The 26,594-nt window shown below is 32.8% G+C and overlaps 1 protein-coding gene across 1 annotated transcript; it reads right to left on the bottom strand.

Moving 5' to 3' along the window:
- Nucleotides 1-319: 319 nt before the first annotated feature.
- On the bottom strand, nucleotides 320-25,394 carry LOC114322535 (uncharacterized). The gene is made up of 18 exons (XM_028269877.2): nucleotides 24,981-25,394; nucleotides 23,915-24,034; nucleotides 23,697-23,822; nucleotides 23,520-23,582; nucleotides 22,016-22,123; nucleotides 21,344-21,421; nucleotides 20,462-20,554; nucleotides 20,239-20,325; nucleotides 4,044-4,145; nucleotides 3,775-3,894; nucleotides 3,594-3,656; nucleotides 3,107-3,252; nucleotides 2,407-2,488; nucleotides 2,256-2,314; nucleotides 2,107-2,155; nucleotides 846-937; nucleotides 690-759; nucleotides 320-587 (listed from the first exon to the last, which is right to left on the bottom strand). Exons 1-18 carry the CDS (start codon nucleotides 25,362-25,364, stop codon nucleotides 516-518), a joined length of 1,914 nt encoding a protein of 637 aa, XP_028125678.2. The 5' UTR covers nucleotides 25,365-25,394; the 3' UTR covers nucleotides 320-515.
- Between the last annotated feature and the right edge of the window lie 1,200 nt (nucleotides 25,395-26,594).

Below are 26,594 nucleotides of genomic sequence, written 5' to 3'. Positions count from 1 at the left end.
TACAGTCCTAATTGTTGAATTATGCCCATTTTCACATAATCTAATAATTAAAAATACATCTATTTAGACAAAGGACAGAAAAGTTGACAAGAAACATCGTTAGCTGGGCCTTATCCAACTTCTTAACTGATTTTTCACTCATACTCTCTACATAAGCTAGAAAAAGTTATTACTACCAAAATATGCTCATTTAACTCGACACACATGCTCTCGACCGATACTCACACAAACATCACTTTCACATCTAACAGAGCATTTTTGTCATTAACGACTAATATAAACATACTTTCCATCCTACGCAAGAGGAAGCAGAAAGTAATAGCGCAAATTCACAGCATTTTTCTCATTAATGACTAATACAGTAGGCTTGTGTCTAGTTAGAGCCACTACATTTTTTTCCTTTTAGTTATGCATACAAGCAAGCAACAAACATTATGGTTTTGAGTGGTAAAAATATCGATGCAGCCAAGGCGTGTAATGAACCTGGCATTCTAGCATTACAATCACAAAACCTCCTAGAACTTGAAATCCTTTTTCTTCGATTTCCCTTCCTTTTCCTGCATTTTTCGTTTCCTCTTATTCGCATTCTGCACCAAACCAGCCCACACCATCAAAACAAATTTGTCGAAAACTACGCAAAACATCAAGCAAAAAAAAAAAAAAACACAAAGATCGAGTGAGACACACACCTCGGCAACCATGTCACTGAAGTCCTCTCGCTGACTACGCAGCTTCTCTTCCTCCCTCGCTTCCTCATACCTGTGAAATACAGAATAATGAGAAATGAGAGTCCGGTAACTAATATATACCCACCTTGACACTAGACAAACAAGGATTCCGCTTACTTTGCGTGCAAAACATTGTCCATTACTTCCAACTCTTCTGGTTGTAATGTGACATCAACTCTATCTGATTTCTGGCCTCTAAGCAGATCAACCTGAAAACAGAACCAACACATTTAGTATGCACGCACCACATGGTTTTTGTAAGTTGCAAATGATGATACATCGTCGTTAAATCACATGTTCTCTTGATTAAGTGTTGATTGATTCCTATCATCCCTGGGATGGAGAATAAAACATGTCACTAGGCCTCTTTGATTAATTCTAACTAAACATGAATCATTCACGCTGAAGCACAAACTCGTGACACAACACAAACATGCCATGTAAACTTTCAAAAAAAGTAGGACACGACACCTTGAAAACACAAGCAAAATATATAGTTTTATTATTTATTTATGTCGTATACAAGGAGAAACACTTAGTATATGCCACGCATATGCTATTTAATTCAAAGATAATAACAAAATACAGTATAATAATATCTAAAATATAAAGGAGAATAAGTATAAATTTTACATTGCATTTCTTTTATCATGGGATTCTAAGTTATTTTAGTTAGACATGTAATGTATTTCATGTGTCTAAGCGAGAGGCACATGTTCCCCAAGTGTCTACAGCATATCTGAGTTTAAAAAAAAAAAATAAAAATAGTGGGACGTGTTTGGAGGTGTGTCTGACAAGGGTTGAGATTTTGAACATCCACCTCGTGCAACTCACATCTTTAAAACAAGGTGCTGAACCGAACACCCCAGGGGAGCCAAAAAGTCAATAGAAAATGCAATAAAGAATGAACTCGAATTTTTTTTTTTTGATAAATAAAAGAATGAACTTGCACGTTCCTGTGGTGTCAATCTGAGAATAGAAGAGTGAACTTGTATGTTCCTCATTTAATTTCTTTGTAACTGCTTCCAGTTTGAGATGCTATACCCACCCAAGTATTTCTAGTTCACTAACTTTTTATTTCCAAGATCACATTTAAATTCTTACAGTATTCCATTATATTTTTAATCAAAAAGCATCATTATCAAGCACATGACAAATCACATCCCTTCTGTAATTTGATTCGGTCAACCACCATCAAAGCACATGAGCCATCAACCCGGACCAGATCTTAATTTAAGTGAAAAAAAAAAACAATGTGCTTGATAGTATTTTTATTTTTATTTTTATTTTTTTTCAAGTCATTGGTGGTCAAACAGGAGGGGAAGAAAAAAAAAAGCGGGGAAGAGGAAGAAAAGGAAAAATCATCAAATTTCCCTACCCTTTTGGCTGCTGCTGTCTTATCTTGAGTGCCAGTGCCAATGACATACCTGTTAGCAAGAAAGGGTCAAAAACTTGCTCAACTCAAAAAGAAAATGTCCTATTATTACAAAATCTTCAAATTTTCTATTTAAAATATATATCACGTACGTATGAGATGTTCCAAGTAAGGTCCCTGGAGCAATCTTTTCTTCCTTTTCCTCTAGTACCTTTACAAAACAAGAACAAGAACAGTGAGCGTCAAGAACAATACAGCCAAAAATTGATATAGGAAAGGGCCGGACATGCATGGTATACTGACTTGGTAAAGAGGCTTCTCGGGCTCTTTTCTTTGCTGCTTGCGAAGATCAATAACATCTGGAGTCTCAACGCCAGTAGGAGTGCTGAACAATAAAAAGGAAATTAAGTCATTAACAGAAATCACCACTATCCCACAATAACGAAAATGTGGAGACAGGAAGTGGCACTACCACTCTCCCCATTGTAAATAACCTCATCCCTCGAGTATTTGGAAATTTTAAGTTTTTAATCCAATTACCTGATCCTCTGTTTGGTATAATGAAACAAATTTGAAGAAGAAAGAGAATGTAGGAGGTATGGAAAAGCTCTCTAAAAGAAAAAGAAGCTGCCTGTCGCTCCTTTTGCATGGTTGAGTGGGAAGAGAAGTAAAAGGAAAGATAGGCATGATGTATTGTTCACTAATATTCCCTCATATATTGAAGAAAATATACTTTTTACAGATAAAATAGTAATAAATAATAAAAAAATAACTCAAGGCCCTAAGGAAAAGGCACTCTCTCTCTTGCTCCCCTTCTCCTTGCTAACAAAATATGGAAAACAGATCCGCCCATTGGTGTTCTTTCTGGTGCAAGGGTAGGCAGGCAGAGTGCATCAGAAATTTAGGTCCTTGGCCGAATGCCAAAAATATTTCAAAAGTATTATTATTAGAGACAAGAACCAACGGTAAACAATCTCTGTAATATAAAAGGAAAGAACAATACCTTGAAAGGCTGTCAACAGATTGAATGCCAGCCTCTAATTCCTCTTCTTCAATCTGTTCTTCTACCTCCTCTTCATCTTCTTCTTCTTCTTCTTCTTCCTCTTCCTCCAAATCACCCCAATGCTTGGTCTTATCAACTGGTTCTTCCTGAATTGTTTAATTGGAGAGAGTATAAGATAATAGAGTATGTTTTAACATCATAAAAACATCAGGCATGAAGTTCCATCTTCTGAGAAGGCCTATGATTTAAGCTGCATAAATAAAAGCTAAAAACACTTCCTATTATCTTTGGAAATAAGTTAAGGCAAATGACATTATTTCAAACAGACGTTACTGGCAAACCTAAAGATGGCAGTTCATAAGATGAGAAATGTGGTTCATTATTTTCAGTAACTGCCTTTTCAGTTTGGTAGCGAGATCGGTTTACAACTGCAATCAAGCATGGAAAAACACAAAGAAACAAAAGCAGAAAGTATTGTTTGAAGTACCTCATAGTTGGGTTGTTCTTGCTGCTGAACGCCGAAGACATCGCCATACAGTGGGCGGCCAAACTATTTCAAAAATTTAAAAAAAAAAAAACAAATTAAGATTCTAAGTAATATGTTGAAATAAACAAACAAATTAGAACACAAGCAGAACATAGAGTGAACAAAAACAGTAGGAACTTACTTCATCAACAGGCGGTTTGCCCCAACCTCCAGGATGATAACCAAAACTAGCTCCAAGAGGAATGGGAGCATTCAACCCAGGAATTTTCAGGTGTGGATAAGAAGGTGGTGGACCATATCTCTGGCATTAAAAATCAGTCAGTCAAAAAGAAAAAATCGAGACCAATAAAAGTTCATCGTCTTTCAGACCCAAAAAAAAAAAAAAATTTGAGATGAAAAGGTCAAACGCAAACCTTAAAGGTCAAAATCAAGTATATTACATCAACTGACCTGCATATTAATAAGCCAAGGGGGAGGAGCACCTTCTGGCATACCAAGAGCTTCTTTTAGTTCATGTGATAACATCCCAGGCTTCATCTCCCTTAGCTTTACCTGTATGACATGTGAAAAAAAGTAATTTGCTAAAAATGTTGCACCCGATAGTACCATTCCGGCTAATTGTAAAGTTATCTTCAAAATAATCCAAGGGAATGACTTTTTCAAGCCTAAATAACTGTTGGTAGTTTCACATCCAGTAAAAACAATGAACATCAAATCCAACTAGTCACCCATACGGCCCGGCACACCCATAAACTAGGGAAAATATTCACCTCATCCTAATACAATAATGAAATTTAGTACAGTTGAACAACACATCACATCGACAAGATTGAATGTCTCATACTAACTTTCCGTGCAAAACCATGTATTGGTATGATAAACAGCCAGAAGATTTCTACTGGACAGCAGTTTCTGGAACTTTTAAAGGTGTTGAATAATCAGATGCAAATGTTATTTTTCTTAGAAAGTTTCATGCACAATTCAAAAAAATTCTCCCCCAAAAAAAAATTTCGGAGTCTAAATTTCCAGTCATCAAGTACACTGTTTTGTACAAGGATCATTATTTCCTGTCAAATGTCTATAGAACATAACCCTCTTTTTGTTACATAATCCTATTATCAAAAGGGAAGAATTCAGAATATCCGATAAATTCACAAGGAAAGAAAGTTTACCATGTGAATATTGAGGAAAAAAATCACTCATTAATTCTATTTACATAATATATACATATACATATTATAGATGATATTGTACTCTTGATGTATCCTGCCTAATAAAATAGTCATGTAAAAAAGAAGAAAAATTAGTATTTTCATGTATACATAGAAAAACACATTTCTTTGTTATTGTGTCCTTGTTGTGTCCTGCCCAATTTTTTTTTTTTTAAATTTGACATGATGTCGTGTCGTATCCACGTCAGTATCCATCCTTCTTAAATCTACAGGTTTGTATTATGTTGCACTTGTCTCCTATGCTTGTGCCCATGCTTCATTGTCATATAACAAAAAGTACAACTTATCACCACCTCATCCTTCAATGCCGAAAAGAACCCATGCTTGCTCTCCACATTTGCAACACTAGCTCTCACACCCAAACAACTCATCATTTGTCTTTACTGCCGACTACTTTGGCCACAGATGATTCAACATCCTCTATTTCTATCTGAATGGCATTAAAAAGACCATCTCTATGTCCTCATTGTTCTTCACCACTGCCACCTTTGCCAACATTTCTGTTACCAAGGTTCTGAAAAGCGGTTGCGGTCGCCGTAATGGTGGCGGTGGCGCGGTTGCGGTTGCAGGGTGTAAAGGTTGTAGTGTAATGGTTGCAGTAACCGGAACTGTGAATTTTTTTATTTTTTGCACAATTTAAAAAAAACTTACCGATACGCATATTTTTTTTTCATGATCATATTTATTGGGTTTAAAATAAACATTGATAAATTTTTGTAAATTTTTAAGTATGATCCAATATATTTCATATTTTTAAATCACTATAAACTGAGTTTTTTACATTTTATTTTAATAATTAAGGACTTTATATTGTACGAAAAATCAATCACTAACTATTATATATAAGATAAACAATGATAAAAGTAAGAAAATAAATAAGAGCCTAAATATATGTATGTATATATATATATATATACATATTTTAACCAAGCTAAATAGATAATGACCACACTTATTATTATTTTTATTTTCAAACAATATATAGATAGACACACATAAACAAAATGATTGAGTGATAGCAGCTGAATAGAATAGCATAGGTCTTACAGTTTCAACAAATCAATAACATGTTTTTCATCTCTCCTCTTCTCTCTCTCTCTATCTCTTGCTCCTCTATCTTCCCTCTTCTCTCTATCCCTCTTCTCCTATTTTTAACTTTTTTTTTTTTTGTATTTTTTTGAAAGAAGTTCGGAACCGTTATGTAATGGTGCGTAACAGGCCGTTACGGCACCGTTACAACCGTTATGGCAGCCGCTACGGCCGACACACCTGTGAATCTCAATCACACTACAAAAGCGGCCGTAACGGGTGGCGGTAACCACCACAACTGTTACGTAACGACGTTACGTAACGGTTGCGGCTGCTTTTTAAAACCTTGTCTGTTACCCTCCCATGCTATCCTCATATGGGTGCAACCACTTGTCGAGATCACTACATGTCGTTGTCATCACCACCAGTCATCCTCACCTTCTACGTTACACGGACTCGGGTGTGGGTATCGGGTGCGGGTGCAGGTACGTATCTAGGGGTCAGGCACTTCAAAACTAAAAATTAAGAATACATGGATATGGATCCAAACGAGGACACAGGTAGGGGGATACGTTAAATATTTAATTTTTAAAATATATTTATTATTTTTATCTTATGTATTACTTTTATTGATAATTTTTTTAATTTATCTATATAATTTATTTTTTTTACTTTTAATTGACATATATATTATAAATAACAAAAATATAATAAATAAGGAATAAAAAATTATGTTAAAATAAATATAAAATAGATAATGTATTTTATAGATTTTATTAATTTTATATTATATATTATTTAATTAGATTTATTATTATATAATTGACAGGTGGATGGTAGCTTTTTTAACTTTTGATTGGTAGGTGAAAAGGTGAAAGTGTATTAACTTGTTGATTGGTGACAACTTTCAAGATGGAAGAAAAGGAATTGTTCTCAATATATTATTTATGATATATATTATATATAGGTACTGGCTGACTCAAAATCATAAAATCCTTTATACTGGGGTATGGAAAAAATTTTAACAAAGGGTTCAACTTCTATCCAGTCATGGTAAATACCAGGCTTGGTTCCTTTAATTACTACATAGAAAGAAAAGCTTTTAGACAAAGGTTTATTTTGGATTTTAGAAAAATATATGCTAAGAGTTTAGGGCTGACTGTTCCAAATGTTATCTAGAAGACACTGTTGAACTGGCTCTAACTCAATTCCTGTTAAAGGTCTAAACTTGTTTCTGCCTTCATGAATGGAAAGAGAAAATCCCCCAAAATTCATGGTTTTGTTGTTCTCCATAATTTGCACAAAAATTAAACTGGTTATCTTCTTTTTCTAAATAGATTTTCCTACTTAACCAATCTGTTAACCTATTATCACTTCCTTTAATATGTTCAAACTCTACTTTATATCCTTGTCCTACTATACAATCTAAAAATTTTGCCCATGTTCTAGTACTTAATTTACGCTCGTTAAGTTTATTATGAAATCTAACTATAGCTTCACAATCTGTCCTAATCGTAAAGGGTTTGTGCAAGAATAATCTAAATTTATTTATTGCATAAACTACTCCTAATATTTCAAAATCTAGGCTAGTCATGGTCGTGTCTTTTTCCTTAAATTTTCCAAAACTGTATCTACAAATGCGCTCTTTATTTTTACTATCATACTTACTAGGTTTAGCTAATAATATTGTTCCCCATCCTAATTGACTTGCATCTATTTCTACTACAATATATTCTGATTCAAAGGGAAGTTGCAGGTCTGGTAAATTTTTACAAATGTCTTTAATTTTTCTAACTAGAGCTATATCTTGTTGATTGAAATATTTTTGTCCAGTGGGTGTGGTCTTACTATACAATGGTCCTATTATTTTACTAAGGTTAGGAATATACATTCGCGCATAATTTAAAATTCCTAAAAATGATTGAAGTTGTTTTGTATCTTCTAATTTATATGGATAGCCTAAAATTTTCTTAACTATGTGAAATTGTAACCTAATCTTTCCAACTCCTAACTCCATTCCTAGAAATTCTATATGAGGTTTATTTAATACCATCTTTTTCTTGCTAATTATTATCCCATTATTTATGAATTCTTCTAATGTTATATATAAATGATCTATATGACTATTTTTATTTGGGCTGAACACTAATATGTCATCTATGTATACCAGTATAAAATTATATTTATTAAATATACTATCCATCTTACGCTGAAATATAGAAGATGCATTTTTTAGTCCAAAAGGCATAACTAGCCATTCGTAATGTCCTTGTGAGCAACAAAAGGCCGTCCAAGGTATGCTTTCCTTTTCTATTTTTATCTATCAAAATCCCGACTTACAATCAAATTTGCTAAATATTTTTGCTGTCTGTATTCTATTTATTAGTTGGTCTTTATCTGGTATGTTATATTTATCGTCTTCTGTATTATCATTTAATCTTTTGTAATTTATAATCATTCTAACTTTTCCTCTTTTTATTTCTTCATGATTTCTAACCATAAATGCTGCGCTTTTATGCAAGCTATTATTAGGTCTAATTACTCCTAAATCTAGTAACTCTTTAATCTGTGTTCTAAATTCTTCTATATCGGCTGGCGTATGATCTATTTGTGCTGATGTAATCCTGTAATCCTTATTTTTTATATCTGAACTGGCTAAAACTTTATTTCTTTCCCAATATTTCATGGGTTGTTCTCGTAAAATCTCTGTTGTTTCAGCTAATCTTATTATAGCCCTGTTTGGTAGAGCCGTGGGAAAGTGCTTATAGCTTATGCCTAAACAGCTTATAGCTTATAACTTTCAGTTTAAGCTGATTTCCAGCTTATTCTTAAAGCAACTCCTGACCCACTCAAAGAATAAGCTGATTTCTGACTTCCACAAAGCTATAAGCTAAACCAAACACATCAAAATAGCTTAAATTAAGCTGAAAGCTGAAATAAGCTGTAAATAATTTCTGCCAAACAGGCTGTATCTCATCTAAATCATTTTCTGTTCTTCTATATACTAATTTTTTCTTTAATTTTCTTATTTTTGCAAAAATTAATTCTAGGTTAACTGTTTGTTGAAAATCTTCTAGGTTCCAATAGTCTCCCTTATCTTCAAAATCAAATTCTTCTAAATCTTCAAATTCATAGTTTTCTATGTCTAAATTTTCTAAAGAAGAACAGGGTGTCCACTACAAGACTCATATAATATTTTGAAGATATCATAGCAGCAGTCCCTTTTGACTCTTCAATTTTGTAAATATTCCACGAAGAATTCGTTTTGAAGATTCAACATCCAAGCGTCTCCATCAATAATTGATACTCCAGCAGAAGAAGACAAAATTAGTAGAAGATAAAGCTTCTCTTCAATTATCGATAAAAGATTCTGTAAATATTTGTGTCTATCGATAATAAAGATTTTCCTTCACTCACTACTTTAATAGAGCAAATGACTCCCACCTTGCTCCATTAAAGAAAAGCTGTGAAAATCTTTACACGTGTCTTATAATAAATTATAGTGTCAGAATTTTGTCAAAAAGGAGAGGATTGAATGATGTGCAATAGGGTCCAAAGCAATACCCGGCATCATTATCCAAACCCTCTATTTGTTTTTATATGTAGAAATATCGTCAAAAGAGGCATATAATTGTATATTTATATAACCTTGTCTTTACTTAATTTTCAAAAAAGCCTAAGTCTAGGCTAGCATAGGTTTTGACCCTTAGGAAAGTTTTAGACGTGAAATGTTGGGCATAACCTTTTGAGTTTTGTTTTTTCTTCTTTTAATGTTGTATAAATTGGCATGCTTGCCAACGAAAGAGGCAGAATGAAAAATACCCCTTCACTCTACGTTGTAAAATTTCCAACCCCTCTCAAAAAACCTCTTAGTGTATTTAAGTTTTTCAGAATTCCAGAGTCAGTAATATAAATCTTTGTAAGTATATTTCTTATTAATATGAAATGTGAGTAGTTTCTCTTTTTCCTTAAATATTTCAGAAGGGTAACTCTTCTATTCTAAAAATTTATTTTCTTTTTGAAAAAACTAAGTTTATGGAATGCTTGTTTGCTCAGTAATATTATATGCTTTGCACCTTCGTAGTATCTGTTGTTTTCTAATTTATTACTGAGTGGCCTTACCTGAAGAGCCCGTCTGAGCCGTGGTTAGGCGTTGGAGGGCAAATTGTAGGCAGAAAGGGAAAGGTAAAAATTAGAAAATAAAAATATACTATGTTGAACGAGGCTTAGCTTCAAAGTAGGAGTACATGTAATGAAAACAAACATTGCCTAAAACTAGTTTTTGCCAAAGAAAAAGAATTTTAGAATAAAAGGAGAGCAACCTGAGTAGAAATATTAAGGAAATATTGTTCATAAAAATTTTAAAAATCAAAATTATACGCCTTTAGATGAAGAACTTAGGATTAAAATCAGAATCGGTACTGAACTAATACAAGAATTAGAAGATCAAAAATTTAGATATCAATTTCTTTTGTCATTAGCATCTAGCAGATCCTTAGAAAATTACAGTTTAAAAATTTTTCAAATAAATAGACAGATAACTGTAAGACAAGAAGCATTAAAGCTAGCCATACAACAGCTTGAAGACCTATTAGCATAACTGAAGAATTAGCTAGATAATTCTCAGCCCAATTTCACAATAGTGGTAGACCACTAACTCCCCACCCCCAAAAATTGGTATCAGAGCAGTGTTTGGTTTTAGGACAGTTTAAGTTAGTTTATGCATTTTGCTTATGGTAATAGAGTAGTTTTTATTTTTGGACATTTTAATTATAAATTTCATATTATAGTAGCGTGTAATAATTTTAAAGTAGGATTTAATTTTGTATACGAAAAGAGCAGAATATTTAGATTTAGAACTCAACAATTAGCTAGAAATAGAAACTTTAATTTTAGCTATAAATACTAGCAGCTCAAAACAAATAGAGATAGAATTTAAACAATTAATTGAAAAAATCCATAGTCAGATAAATCAAATAGCTAAACAAATAGAACAAGTCAACCAAATTCAAGATAATCTAAAACAGAAATTAGAAATTTTAAAACAACTTGTAAGATCTTAGTTTATGAGTAGTGATAAGAAAGCTAATAGAGATTACCAGATTATTTTAAAACAAGCAGAAGACTTTCATAATAACCCAAAAGGAATCAGTAGCTACCAAGGAATAAATCAATCAGATAAAATATCAGTAAGACAAAATAATATAGAAATTTTATTTCTTATTAGATTGTGTAAAAAATTTGAATATTTATCAAAACAACTACATAGCTTAGAAAATCATTTAGCTTCTTTAGAAAAAATAATACTTCAAAAAGGAAAAGGAGTAGAAGGACAAACAAACAAATCTCAACCTCAGGTAAACGAAGAAGATATAGCTAGATATTTTTAAAAGCTTAAATTACCAAGAAAATACACCTGTAGAATTTACAGAAAATAAAAATGTTTAAACGGCTAATAAAAGGAAGTAGTAGTAAAAACCGTAATGAAGATGAAGACGTTAAAATGGAAGAATTTATAGATGTAGAACAACAAATAGAAAAATTTAAGAAAGAGAAATTAGAATTAATTTCAGCTAAATATGTATATAAGCTAGGTAAGATTCATAAAAAACAATATCTATTTAAACACTATGGTGAGCAGATGATTAGTATAACTCATGAAGATGAAAAAATAGAGCTAAATTTAATAGATAGAGAAAGCTATAAATATGCAGTAAAAGAACACCTTAAAATGACTCATTTAGGATTAGTTGTGGTAGGAATTAAAGCTTTACCTAGAGAAAATTTAAGAACTAAAGTCTTTGTATGCCTTTATAATGATAGATTTAGTGATTTAATGATGTAGGACAAAGTATTTTAGGCAGTTATGAATTAGACATGAATTCAAAAGGAGGAATAGTTTATTTTACACCAAATTTCTTATTACCAATCTCGACCTTCCATAAAAAGATAAAAATAGGAATAAAGAGTAGAGGATACAATATGAAAAAGGGAGAAAAGAATTTATTAGTTTGCACAGGATTTTTAGGCTTAGCAGTTTCAGAAAGTAATACTCACTATAAACTTACAAATGATCAGATAGTTAAGCTATTAGGCGCAAAAGGAATAAAGACACTACTAGCTAAAAAATTTAATTCTGAAGATAATGCAGCACTAGATTGGAAACTAAGAAATTTTCTAGGACAAAAGAGATTAGCCCCACAAGATAACTTATTATATCAAAGGGCAAATGGAAGCTATGTAGTTAGATTTACCCAGTATACCTATGTAGCACCAGAAAAGTCTGAAGATGATGAATTTAGCAGTATAGATAGGGAAGAAAATCAAGATAATCACAGTGATATAAATCAACTTTATGTAATGACAGAAGAAAAAACAATATCACAGAATAAAATATATAATATTGATGAAATAGATTTAGAGAATTTTACCCTAACCGATATGAATAAAATATTAGATGCTAGATACTTTGAATACTTAGCTAGAGGAGATACCCATGATGAAACAGTGACATTTTTAGACCAAGAATTTCATACTGAATATGTAGATGATATCATAAAAGATAAAATACATCCTACCAAAATATTTAAAATACCAAAACAATCCAACTTAGAAGATACTTTTTACACGAACATAGAAAGCTCAGGAACTAATAACCCACAACCAACTGTAGAAGATCCCGTAGAACCAATGCATTATGCAGTAGGAGGAAGAAGACCATCAGCCAGTTCAGGACGTCACGCAGACCCAAATAAAAGTTATCGGTTTCATGGAAAGCGTAGACAACCAGATATAAGTATATAATTACAACCAGGCAATAATCAAGGAACCCTTTTAGATTTAGCCAAATTCGACCCTCAGATATGGCAAGAAGTAATAGAAAGATGGGTAAAAGATGCAGTAAAAGCATAGATGACCAGTCCCTATGAATCAACGGATATGTGGGAATATCTGCAAACACTTTTAGGAGATTCAGCTTATAATATTTATTTAACTTTTAAAGGAAAATATGAAGAAACAATTAAACAGCTTAAAGAATTAGGAAATAACCCGTAAAATTTTACCAGTTTTATTAAAGAAATACTTATAGGATATGATCCTTCTAGAAGAAATGATTCCCCTCAAAGCGTAGCATTAACTGAGTTAAGACCAAATAACGTTAGGAAGTTGGAAATATATTGCACCTTTTAGTAAAGAATATTTAACCATAGCAGCCAGAACTGGAAAAAGTTTTGATAAAGAGATAGGAAATAAATATTTTAGAAAATTACCAGGAGAACTAGGAAGAGAGATAGAAAATAAATGGTAAGTTTATTATGCAAGTTTACCAGCAAAAATAGCCACAGGAGAAATAAAAATAAGAGAAACTTTAGGAATAGGACCTAGAATAATTTTTACATTTTATAAGCTCAGAGAAAAATGTATAGAAGTTAAAATACAGAAAGATTTGAAAAAACAAAATTATGATTTTTGTAGCAGTGTAATATATACTCCTCAGCAATACGAAGATAAATATAATAGGAAAAAATACAAAAAACATGGAAAGAATAAATATTGGAAGAAAAATTATAAAAAACCATGGAAAAAACAGAAATTCATTAGGAAAAGCAGAACTTTTAATAGGACAAATTATAAGAGATTACCTAAAGAAGAAAAAGATAAAAGAAAACAAAAATATGTTAGAAAACCCAACAACAAAAAGTGCAATTGTTTTATATGTGGAGAACCCAATCATTTTGCAAAAAACTGCCCAAAAAGACAAAGGCCTAATACTAATAAACAGATAGAATGACTTCATATTATAGAAGACTTAGAAGAAGATATAGTTAGCATAAATAGCGATGATTCAGAAGTCTATAGCATAGTCAGTGATTATGAATATCAAATAGAAGCCATAAGTTCAGATAGTAATTCAGAAAGTGATACAGATATAGATAATCTTTTAGGACAACTCAACCAAGAAATAGGAACGACTCCTCATGATACTTTCTTTATCATGAAATGTAATGCAGATACTGAATGTCAGCATAATTTTCAAATAGGACTACGATTTGATACCACTAGATGTAGCTATTGTAATTGGTTTCCAGCTAAAGATAAACGAGCACAGTGTTTATTATGCAGTATAACTTATTGTATAGTCTGTCTAGAAAAATTAAACATGACACATAAAATAACATTAGAAGATAACAGAGAAGATCATAGTATAGAAAGCAGAGAATTACATTTAACAATTAGAGACTTAGAATTACAACTAAGGGAACTCAAGTTAGAAATACGAGAGACAGAAACTAAGACTAGTTTTGACATAAAATGTTTAAAACTAGAAACTAGACAGCTTAAACAGCAGCTAGAACAATTTCACAATAAATACCCTTTAAAAGATAAACTGATTGAAGAACATACGAATTCTTTAGAATTAGTCAACCTAGTTGATTCTCAACCTTTTAGTCAATACTCTCAAGCACAACCAGATAATACATATTTACCATTTAATTACCAGGTTATACCCAAACCAAATATAGTTGAGATCTCTTGTGCAATCAAATTTGTAGAAAAGACCCTTAGTATAGATGCCATGCTAGATGCAGGAACTAGTAAATCATATATTGAACAAGTAGTTCCACCAGGATGGAGCACAGCTTTAACAACCCCAACTTTAGTTAGTATAGCCGATGGCACTAAACAGACATACACAAATGGGGCACAGATTAGTTTTCATCATCTAGCAGTTTCAGAAAGTAATACTCACTATAGACTTACAAATGATCAAATAGTTAAGCTATTAGGCACAAAAGGAATAAATGCACTACCAGCTAAAAAATTTAATTCTGAAGATAATGCAGCACTAGATTGGAAACTAAGAGATTTTCTAGGACAAAAGAGATTAGCCCCACAATATAACTTACTATGTCAAAGGGCAGATGGAAGCTATGCAGTAAGATTTACCCAGTATAGCTTTAACCAGAGAAAATTTAGGAACTAAAGTCTTTGTATGTCTTTATGATGATAGATTTAATGATGTAGGACAAAGTATTTTAGGCAACTATGTATTAGACATGAATTCAAAAGGAGGAATGATTTATTTTACACCAGATTTCTTATTACCAACCTCGACCTTCCATAAAAAGATAAAAATAGGAATAAAGAGCAGAGAATACAATATCAAAAATGAAGAAAAGAATTTATTAGGTTGCACAAGATTTTTAGGCTTAGCAGTTTCAGAAAGTAATACTCACTATAGACTTACAAATGATCAGATAGTTAAGCTATTCCTAACACAACTAATCCTAAATGAGTCATTTTAAGGTGTTCTTTTACTGCATATTTATAGCTTTCTCTATCTATCAAATTTAGATCTATTTTTTCATCTTCATGAGTTACACTAATCATCTGCTCACCATAGTGTTTAAATAGATATTGTTTTTTATGAATCTTACCTAGCTTATATACATATTTAGCTGAAATTAATTCTAATTTCTCTTTCTTAAATTTTTCTATTTGTTGTTCTACATCTATAAATTCTTCCATTTTAACGTCTTCATCTTCATTACGGTTTTTACTACTTCCTTTTATTAGCTGTTTAAACATTTTTATTTTCTGTAAATTCTACAGGTGGATTTTCTTGGTAATTTAAGCTTTTCAAAATATCTAGCTATATCTTTTTCGTTTACCTGAGGTTGAGATTTGTTTGTTTGTCCTTCTACTCCTTTTCCTTTTTGAAGTATTATTTTTTCTAAAGAAGCTAAACGATTTTCTAAGCTATGTAGTTGTTCTGATAAATATTCAAATTTTTCACACAATCTAATAAGAAATAAAATTTCTATATTATTTTGTCTTACTGATATTTTATCTAACTGATTTATTCCTTGGTAGCTACTGATTCCTTTTGGGTTATTATGAAAGTCTTATGCTAGTATTTATAGCTGAAATTAAAGCTTCTATTTCTAGCTTTGTGGGAAATTTTTCTAAATTTAAATCTGTTCGTTTTTGTAAAATTGAACTACACTGGTCTTAGATATAATCTAGTTTTTTGTCTTGATCTTTAATTATACTACGATCATTACGAAGATGATCTATGGAGGAAATAAAAAGATTACTAATTTTATCTATGTCCTTTTTAATATTTTCTGCAAAATTAATCTGATAATCTATGATACTATTTAGCTGAGGATTATGTTCACTATGAAGCTGATGTGTGAAAGTATCTTCAAAATTACAACGGAATTTATTTTTATCTATGTTAAGACGATGATTATAATTGCTGAGTTTTAAATCTAAATATTCTACTCTTTTCATACACAAAATTAAATCCTACTTTAAAATTATTACACGCTACTATAATATGAAATTTATAACTAAAATGTCCAAAAATAAAAACTACTCTATTACCATAAGCAAAATGCATAAACTAACTTAAATTGTCCTAAAACCGAACACTGCTCTGATACTAATTTTTGGGGGTGGGGAGTTAGTGGTCTACCACTATTGTGAAATTGGGTTGAGAATTATCTAGCTAATTCTTCAGTTATGCTAATAGGTCTTCAAAAGCTGTTGTATGGCTAGCTTTAAAGCTTCTTGTCTTGCAATTATCTGTCTATTTATTTGAAAAATTTTTAAACTGTAATTTTGTAAGGATCTGCCAGATGCTAATGACAAAAAAAATTGATATCTAAATTTTTGATCTTCTAATTCTTGTATAAGCTCAGTACCGGTTCTGATTTTAATCCTAAGTTCTTTAAAAGCTGTTGTATGGCTAGCTTTAAAACTTCTTGTCTTACAGTTATCTATCTATTTATTTGAGAAATTTTTAAACTGTAATTTTCTAAGGATCTGCCAGATACTAATGACAAAAAAATTGATATCTAAATTTTTAATCTTCTAATTCTTGTATAAGCTCAATACCGGTTCTGATTTTAATCCTAAGTTCTTCATCTAAAGGCATACAATTTTGATTTTTAAAATTTTTATGAACAATATTTCCTTAATATTTCTACTCAGGTTGCTCTCCTTTTATTCTAAAATTCTTTTTCTTTGGCAAAAACTATTTTTAGGCAATGTTTGTTTTCATTACATGTACTCCCACATTGAAGCTAAGCCTCGTTCAACATAGTATATTTTTATTTCCTAATTTTTACCTTTCCCTTTCTGCCTACAATTTGCCCTCCAACGCCTAACCACGACTCACACGGACTCTTCAGCTAAGGTCACTTAGTAATAAATTAGAAAACAACAGATACTACGAAGGTGCAAAACATGTAATATTAATGAGCAAACAAGCATTCCATAAACTTAGTTTTTTCAAAAAGAAAATAAATTTTTAAAATAGAAGAGTTACCCTTTTGAAATATTTAAGAAAAAAGAGAAACTACTCACACTTCATATTAATAAGAAATATACTTACAAAAATTTATATTACAGACTGGAATTCTGAAAAACTTAAATACACTGAGGTTTTTTTAGAGGGGTTAGAAATTTTACAACGCAGAGTGAGGGGTATTTTTCAAGGTTAGAAATTTTACAACGCAGAGTGAGGGGTATTTTTCATTCTGCCTCTTTCGTTGGCAAGCATGCCAATTTATACAACATTAAAAGAAGAAAAAACAAAACTCAAAAGGTTATGCCCAACATTTCACGTCTAAAAGTTTCCTAAGGGTCAAAACCTATGCTAGCCTAGACTTGGGCTTTTTTGAAAATTAAGTAAAGACAAGGCTATATATGTATACAATTATATGCCTCTTTTGATGATATTTCTACATATAAAAACAAATAGAGGGTTTGGATAATGATGCCGGGTACTGCTTTGGGCCCCATCGCACATCATTCAATCGTCCACTTTTTGACAAAATTCTGACACTATAATTTATTATAAGACACGTGTAAAGATTTTCACAGCTTTTCTTTAATGGAGCAAGATGGGAGTCATCTGCTCTATTAAAGTAGTGAGTGAAGGAAAATCTTTATTACCGACAGACTCAAATAATTACATACACAAATATTTACAGAATCTTTTATCGATAATTGAAGAGAAGCTTTATCTTCTACTAATTTTGTCTTCTTCTGCTGGAGTATCAATTATTGATGGAGACGCTTGGATGCTGAATCTTCAAAACGGATTATTCGTGGAATATTTACAAAATTGAAGAGTCAAAAGGAACTGCTACTATAATATCTTCAAAATATTATGAGTCTTGTAGTGGACACCCTGTTTTTTTTTTTTTTTTTTTTTTTTTTTTTCTCTCTTCACCCATACATTCTGTCTGAGAGATCGTGTAGGTCTACTGCTGAGAGTTGATCGTAAAAGTCATCCCCATCTCCCATGGGTGGTTCATCATACCATTCTTGGTCATTTTCTCCCATTACTGGTGACTCATGAGAGACGCTATGCTGGTAATTGGGATACTGACTTTCATTGAAGAATGTCTCTTTACTGAAAGGATATCCTGGGATAGCTAAGTTACAAAATATCATCTGATTTTTATCTTCACAGACTAGGCGTCCATAATTACCATTATATGCTAATAGAGGATTGTTTGCACATTTCCTCCATTTATTGAGCTGTTTTCTGCGTGGAAATCTTCTGCATGGCCAGGGTCTCCTATTGAGAAGTCTTGGATATCCTGGGAATGTAGAGGTTCCTCTGAGGTACATTTTAAGTCTAGCTGGATTGCACCATATTTCCTTCCACTCTGGTAGTCTACTATCTATCAATGCTTCTACATGTCCGAAGCTATCTGTCTGATCTGGATCTGTGAAAATTATTCTAGAGACAAAGCCGTAGTCTAACAGTTTTGCGGCTGTTAGATAACGCATTTCGCCCCTAATCTCTATCTCCAATGGCTCAAATGTAGCTAGATTTAATAAATTATATTATATATATTATTTACGATATAATTTATATTATATATTATATAGTAGATATGATATAATTTATATTATATATTATTTATGATATAGGCATCGATTAAAAAGACGAGAGGACAAGACGGTCAAGAGAAAATAATACAGCGAGAAAGTAGAGACGAAGTTGATCGAAATAGAGAGAAGAGAGAGATGAAGATTGAGAACGAGAGGAGACAGACGAAGAGAACAATCGAGAGTGAGAGTGAGAAGAAGACAGTTCGAGAGAAGAAGATCGAATCCCTAATCGCAGGATCGAAGCCCTAATCGTAGTTTTCGTAGCCCTAATTGTAGGTATGCCATCTTTCTTCTTACTTCCATATGCCATATCCACTTTTTCCATGTCGTATCCCGTCCGGATTCCGGACCCGTACCCGTGTCGTGTCGTATCGACACGCGTACTTCGCCAAAACTGACAAGTCCATGTAACATAGCTCACCTTCCATTTCGGCAACCCATTGTCGTCTCCACCTTATCAAACCACGTCACCACTTCATGATGCTTCTTGGTTCATCTATTCACCACCCTCAATTCAACTCTATTTTTTTATTTTTTGATCGGCGAAAGTCAGTTGTTAGTTAGTTGTTAGATTAGCATCAATGAGAGTTAGCATCCCGACCCCTGCAAAGCACCAAGTGCTTGCCTCCTAATTCAACTCCCCCTTAGGGAGAGTTCAACTCAATTTCTCTCGCATCTTCTTGTCTCCCTCTTTAGTTTCTTTCTCTACCAGTTTTAGTCCTCTCTCTCTCTCTCTCTCTCTCTCTCTCTCTCTCTCTACATACTCTTTTTCTCACTGATTTCCCTCCAACACATTTGCCTTCCTCTTATATTTTCAATCTTTTCTCTCTCCGCTTATTCTCTCTTGCGTGTGTACTCTCTTGTCTCCCTCCGTTTATATGTCTTCCATTGGTTCTCTTTTGTCTAAAAGCTAGACCAACCCATACATTTGTCTCACCCAAGGTGTTGTTCTTTCTCCAAAAGTAAGACCTCTCTTTTTCTCTCAGTCAATGCAAGAGACCAATGTCTTCTTTTGCTTTAACAACTCGCTTTGTCTCTTTTCCCTCTAACGTCACTCAGGTCTTTATTTATTCTTTCCATATCTCATCTCATTTACATATTACCATGTCCCATTAACAACCCCTCATTTCTCTCCATATTCACGACTCTATACATCCAAACATATCTAACCATTGAATTTTAAGATGAAACAATCTTTAACCATTCTAACAAAGTACAGGCAAGACATTTTCAAACATTGTGATATGTAAATTTGTAATATAGGTAAGCATACTAAACCTAAGGGTCCTCATATTGTACTGACATACGAGCAAACATTACGAAATATATTGCTTTTAAAGGGAATACAAAAAATTATATATCGGGGAAAACTAAGAAAATCAAGTATATTTGAACAACATCAGAATTGAGGCTACATATACTTTTTCTGTCTATTAATGTAGCAAATACCAACATAACGTTCATACCTCAAACTCTTTTCCTTCGTGATAAAGATCACCATGGGCCGTAAGCTTCGGCTTAGTTTGATATTTGAAAAATGCATCATGGAGAACCTGCAACCATGAACCATAGGCACAGGCAAGTCAAGACAGTGCCAAAAACAAAAGAAATAAACAGATTCAATTTTACCTCCAAACCAAAATATTGCAAGTGCTTAAGACAAACTACAAATCAATATTTGAGATAAACCTGATAATCAATGTCCATTTTTCCCATCTTTGGCTGCATCCTCTCACGTTGCTTTTGTTTAAGCTTCTTACTGTCCTCTTTCTCAATGTAAGCCTGTAAGAATATATCATTAAACAATAAAATATGCTACAATTGGTAGCAATAACAAATATTTTGGCAGTTGGGGTTAAAAAACAAGAAAAGACATCATAATTTAAGTTTGGGATGTCGCCTAAAAAGCAGAACCAAAAACACAGGAAACAAGAGTGGAAGAGTAACAAGAGCTGAATAATCACTGTCATTGAGTATCAGAGTAAAATCATATGCAAGTTCGGCAACTGGCATCATATTTGAATGATCACATAAATCAGCATCATTCTGAGATTCATGAAACAGCAGCAGGATTGCCTCTCTCTACCTCTATTCTTGTTTATTTAGATTAGTGGGAATCTCTACTTCTACTTGCACTCAAGGCTGTGTGTGAACTAAAATGTAAAAGTTGGGAAAACTAAAATGAACAGACAATTGGGATAAACATCTAGTGATTTCACCAAGCTGCTAGCCATATGCCAGATAAATTTTGAGATTTCTATGAAGATCAATCCACAATTGGATAACGAAGGAAGAAATTTATAACTTTCAAAGAAAATTGTTACTGGATGCATTTTTTAAAGAATAATAAGTGTGGCATCTCCCAAGAATTCATGCCATTTGCAGGCAATGTAGTCATCTTAAAGAGAACAACAGCTGTAGAAAATTTAAAAACAAAGGAAGATAAAGTTTTTGTTTTCGTTTTTTTTATTTTTTATTAGTGGATAAAGCAAATAGATGTAGTAATCCATGAGTGCATAAACAAGAATGAAACAAAATTATTACTGTAAAGTAGTCACAAGTTGAGCTTACCTGTCTGATTTTCTCAATCCCTGTAGCAGCAATGAAATCAGGAAGTTGAAAAGGTTGTTTCTCAATACCACGTTTCCCCTGCAAAATAATTCAAAACCTGATGAGGTAGGAGTCTTCAATCAGATAAATCCTTAGATAATTCTGCACCCAAATCAGATCACTTTTGAATAATATCTTAGAACGTAAGAATACAAACAGTCCAAATATCTTATGTGAAAATATATTTTCAGCCCAGGCTTTATGCATAATGCAAAAAAATCTGTAAATTCAAAGCAGATTAATTAGCATCCTTCCAGTCAATGATCCCCAATATCTAACATGTAAAAAAGATATTTCATCCCGGAATTTTTTTTTATTTTTTATTTTTTATTTTTTTTTGTCTTTTTCTTTTGCTTTTTAAAATAAGGTGTTATGTAAATGTCTATACCCAACCCAAACTAACAAACATGTTAAAAGAGAAACCATCCAAAGGTCCCCTTTGCCAAACACCTACATATCCAGGCTCCATGATTGTCACAGCCGCTCCCCTGCAAGAATCACATATATACATATAAGAGAAACCTCATCGACGTTATCTTCCATCACCTCTCTCCTAATTCTCTCATTTAAGTATGCCCACTAAACATGCATGCATATTTAACCTGATGTGTATAATTCGGTGGATTGGCTAACCTGCAAAAATTTTCTTTTCTGACACCAATGTCGTGGCACTGGAACAGTATTTCGATATGATTTCAGAAATACCAATAACTTTGGGTCAGATGCAGTCGCATCCCATACCTGAAAATTAAATACATAAATTATTAGATAATTACTACAACAGCTACAATAACAACTGCAACTAGAAAAATGATCATACATATTTTCCCAAAATAATATCATTTTATGAATGGTAAAATAAATAATGATCTATTCGGGCAACAAATGATGCCAAAAATTATTGTACCAAGAAAATTCAATCTTGCCAATAATTTCTCCTCTAAGCTTATTAATCTGAAACCTTTCTTCGTAGGAACAACAAAGGGTTTGACTACTACAAAGATAAAACACCTCATAGAAAGGCAAAAGGAATTATAGATGAAGAAAGGAGCTTTTGACATTAAACTTGGGAAAAAATTCAACGGGTGAACCTCCTTGAGTATAATCCATCTCCTTTTTTCTTTTTTGATAAGAAAAGATAAACAAAAACACCTTAAGGGAAAAAACTTGTACATTCAAAAATGCAAGCCTATAAGCTATACAACTACAACCATGTACAAATCTCATATACACTGCCAAAAAAACGAAATAGAAAAAGAGCAATCCTCCCTCAGCCAAAGTTGACAATAATCCATCTGCAACATAAAAAAACGAACATGATTAAAAAACCTCTTACATGCCACATAAGATTTATCCTGAAATCAAAAAGATCTTCGGATGTGTTTTATGGTCTTTATTCATTATTAGGGTATGGAAGAACTATTTAACCACCACAACTATAGACAAGACATACAATGCAAAAATCCAAATAATTCAGAAGAGAATTGTAATCTAGGTAAATTTAAAAGTTTTTGATTACAGCCAATCAAATAGAATACTTCCCAGAGAATGAAATGAGATCAATTGTTTCAAGGAGTTGATGATGTAAGAAGGGAGAGAGAAAAAGAGAAAGTATCAGACATCATAAAATAGTAATATATGTATTATATATACATATATTGGTAATATATATACATATTACAAAATTTACCTTTACCTTTATATGTTGCCATATTGGTAATATAAGGATATATATATATATATTACCTTTCATATACAACATTATACATTATTTATTGCAAATATACATATATTACCAATATACACATTTTACTTATCATAGTCAGCATTCAATGATAAATCAGGGCTTAAGAATACAGTTAGGCTTAATGAAAATATCACCTTTCCTCAAAATATAAAATATTTTAAATTCCACACTTTCCTTTGGGAATAACTCAACAAATATGAAAAACAGAACAAATTGGAGTTTTTAAAATGTGTGTCAAAGAAGTGAACGGTTTCATTCTTTAATTTTACAATCCCAAGTTGGAAATCGTCATAGTACTGACATGATGATGTAACCAAGCCACAGAAATAGAAAACTGCAATCACCAAGAAATGACTGAAAAGAATTAAACCATTCACCAACCATCATTACCTCAACTACATCAGGCCTTGAACATATCTGCTTGAGTTCTGCAATTTTCATCCGTCGTTGAAGCTGAAAGACCATGTGCAATGATTTTAGTCTATAATAATGCACAAGGTAGAAGTAACAATAACAGCAACAATAGCATCAACAGCAACATTATAATCAGGGTACTGAAAATCAAACCTTTTTCTTTTTATTTGAGAAGCCTTTGTCTCTTTGTTGCGTATCCTGCTCTTCCTCGTCAGAATCTGAGTCAGCTTTCTTGGCTAAGGCAGCATTGGTAGCAGTCTCATCCTTTTTATCATTCTCCTGAATGAATTTGATAGGAGCAATGAGTAAAACAAATCAGCACAATACAACCAAAAGAAAGATGCTCAATATTTTATCAAAATTCCTTTCACCTCAGACCCAGCAGTTTCCTTAAAGCTGAATTTCTCGAAGACCTTCCTAAACTCATCATCCAAATCACCATCTAATTCCGCCTTTTCTAGTACATACTCAACTTCAACTTGCTCCAAAGCCTATTAGTGTCCAAAACAAACAAAAACAAAATCAGCTAAAAAAATTTAAAAGCAAAAACCACATTACAAGACTTTGGCATTCCTCCTTGTTTACATCCCTGCTAGTTGAGGGCCAAAACTAAATCCTATAAAATTGAAAACATAAAATAAATAAGTAAATAACACCAAATTTTGTAGGACCATTACTCATGAAACAGAATTCGTATTCCCAAAAACAGACAAAAAAAAGCAAGGTTAGTATGGTAACCGCGTAAAAGTATAGAAGCAGGTACATATGCAAAGTCCAGCACAGCTTTTCATTTCCAAGGAAATCAAAACAATGCAACTCAGCCACTTCATCCAACAACGACTGGTTTAGCTCATTATTTCACCCTCTAAAGAAACATAACAATCACCAGTTTCAAGTCTCCTCGTCACAAAATTGTTTTTAATCATCAAACAAAGAGAAAGCGAATATAAAGCTGAAGACATCGAACATGTAATTAACAACATAAACCACAACATTTTGGTTAATCCAGAATGCAAATTTCCATAAGTACCACGTCTCTGCTCTGTTAATTGATGATATATATATATATATATATATAAACAGTGCACGAAAATGATGAAGCAAACATAACATAATAATATATTACTACATACTCGCTACTGAGCAGAAATTAAACATAAACCCTAATAGGCTTCCGACTGACACAATTATTCCATGAAAACAAATAATCAGTAAGAAATGGATTCAAAAATGAAGAACTCGAGCTTCTAAACAACCAAGCAAATCATAAGCACACACAATTCACTACCATGTTCAACTTCATTGAAACGGCGATAATTTTCAATTTTTCCTATCTCTATCCCGAAGGTAGATCCACAACACGAGTCACCAGCTGGCTACTAATTCATCAAAACCCTAGGAAACTATCCAGAAAAAAGAACAAAAAATTGTATATACCTTCTGGAGATCGCCGTTCTCCTTCGCATTGTCATCGTCGTCAGCCGCGGTATCGCTGTCGTCGCCGTTCTCCGCCACAGAAGCCTTGTTTTTCTTCTTCTGCTTCCGCCGTCTCCGGCGGCGCTCGGTCTCTCGCGACTTCTTCAAGGCGGTGGCGCTGCTAGGGTTTTGATGCTTCACGTCGCCGTTGGGGTACGACAAAGCATCTGCAGCGCCGTTCGATACCTCCACTGTCATCTTCTTCGATAATTGATTTGATATCGCGAAATCGAATGAAGGTTTTGCTCTCTGGTTCGATTGATCTTCGGGGAAGAGTGAGAGTTCGGCGAGACAGATGCAGAGAACGAAAACGGGTCGGGTTCGTTTAAAGACCCAGGAATGCATCAGATTCGTTGCAAATATCTTGGCATGTAAATTAGGCCCGAGATCCATGGGCTGGCCCGAGGAAATTTGGGCTTTAGGCCCAATGTTATACTGGACTTGGACCCTTCGCCAAAACTAAGTTGGAAACCTTACTGATAAGTCTCATGTACCAAATTCAAAACCCAGCTAATCCCAAAACAAAATACTTGTACCAATTAGTCCAATACATTTTTAATTGTTACCAAAAAATCTTTTTTTTTTTTTAATTTACAGACACTGTTCACATCTTACTACCGTAGGACTTCCGTCAAACGGTCGCCAGAGACTCGTCGGAATGTTCAACATCACCGGGAAGTCGCCGGAGTTTCGCCGAAAGTTCACCAGAGTGTTAAGAACGTTAATGGAAGTCGCCGGAATATTCAGAACGTTCACTGGACGTTAAGAACATCACTGGAGACTCACCGGAATGTTTAGAATATTGCCGGGAAAAAAAAAGAATAAATGGATAAATTATAGCAAAAAAAACATAGCAAAATGTGCTAAATATTGATAAACTAAAAGGAAAAAAAATGAAACGACAAAAAACAGCAACAATGGGGAAAACTTATGTTATTTTTCAATTTTTGTAAAGTTCAAGCAAATAATTTCTAAATAGTGATCAAACTGAAAAGTAAGTTTTGAAACTGTAAAATGTTACAATTTCAAAACAAAAATCTATTAAGCATTTATTCTTATTAATCAAACTGAAAAACATGTTATGAAACTGTAAAATTTTACAATTTTCTACCATGATTCATTCCAGCACCAAAAAAATTTGAAACTGCAAAATTTTACAGTTTTCACCGCCTATAACTAAAACTCGAAAACTACTTGTTCAGAATTCGAAAATTTTCTCCATTAGAACAGAAAAACAAAAGTGTATAGCAGAGAAAAAAAAAAAAAAAAGAGATCGAAGGAGAAAGGCGCATGTAGAGAGAGGGTTGTACTTCGGCAACTATTTTTTGTTTAGATCTAGTCAAATCTTATGTAGATCTACTCAGATCTGATGTAGATTTGAGTAGATCTACATCAGATCTAGTACATCCACTCATTTTCTTCGTCGGAAATATATTATCTTCTTCGTCGGAAATATATTATCTTCGTCGTCGGTGAGAGTGAAGTCACGAGTTGATTTCGATGGTTGACGGTTATCAGTGAACCCCGATCAATGGAGAAAGACATGATCACTGGTCGTCGTCCATGACAAAGACG

Source organism: Camellia sinensis, chromosome 9, assembly GCF_055761805.1.
Source record: "Camellia sinensis isolate YWXY chromosome 9, ASM5576180v1, whole genome shotgun sequence".
Taxonomy (NCBI): Eukaryota; Viridiplantae; Streptophyta; class Magnoliopsida; order Ericales; family Theaceae; genus Camellia; species Camellia sinensis.
This window is presented reverse-complemented; position numbering and strand designations above follow the sequence as displayed.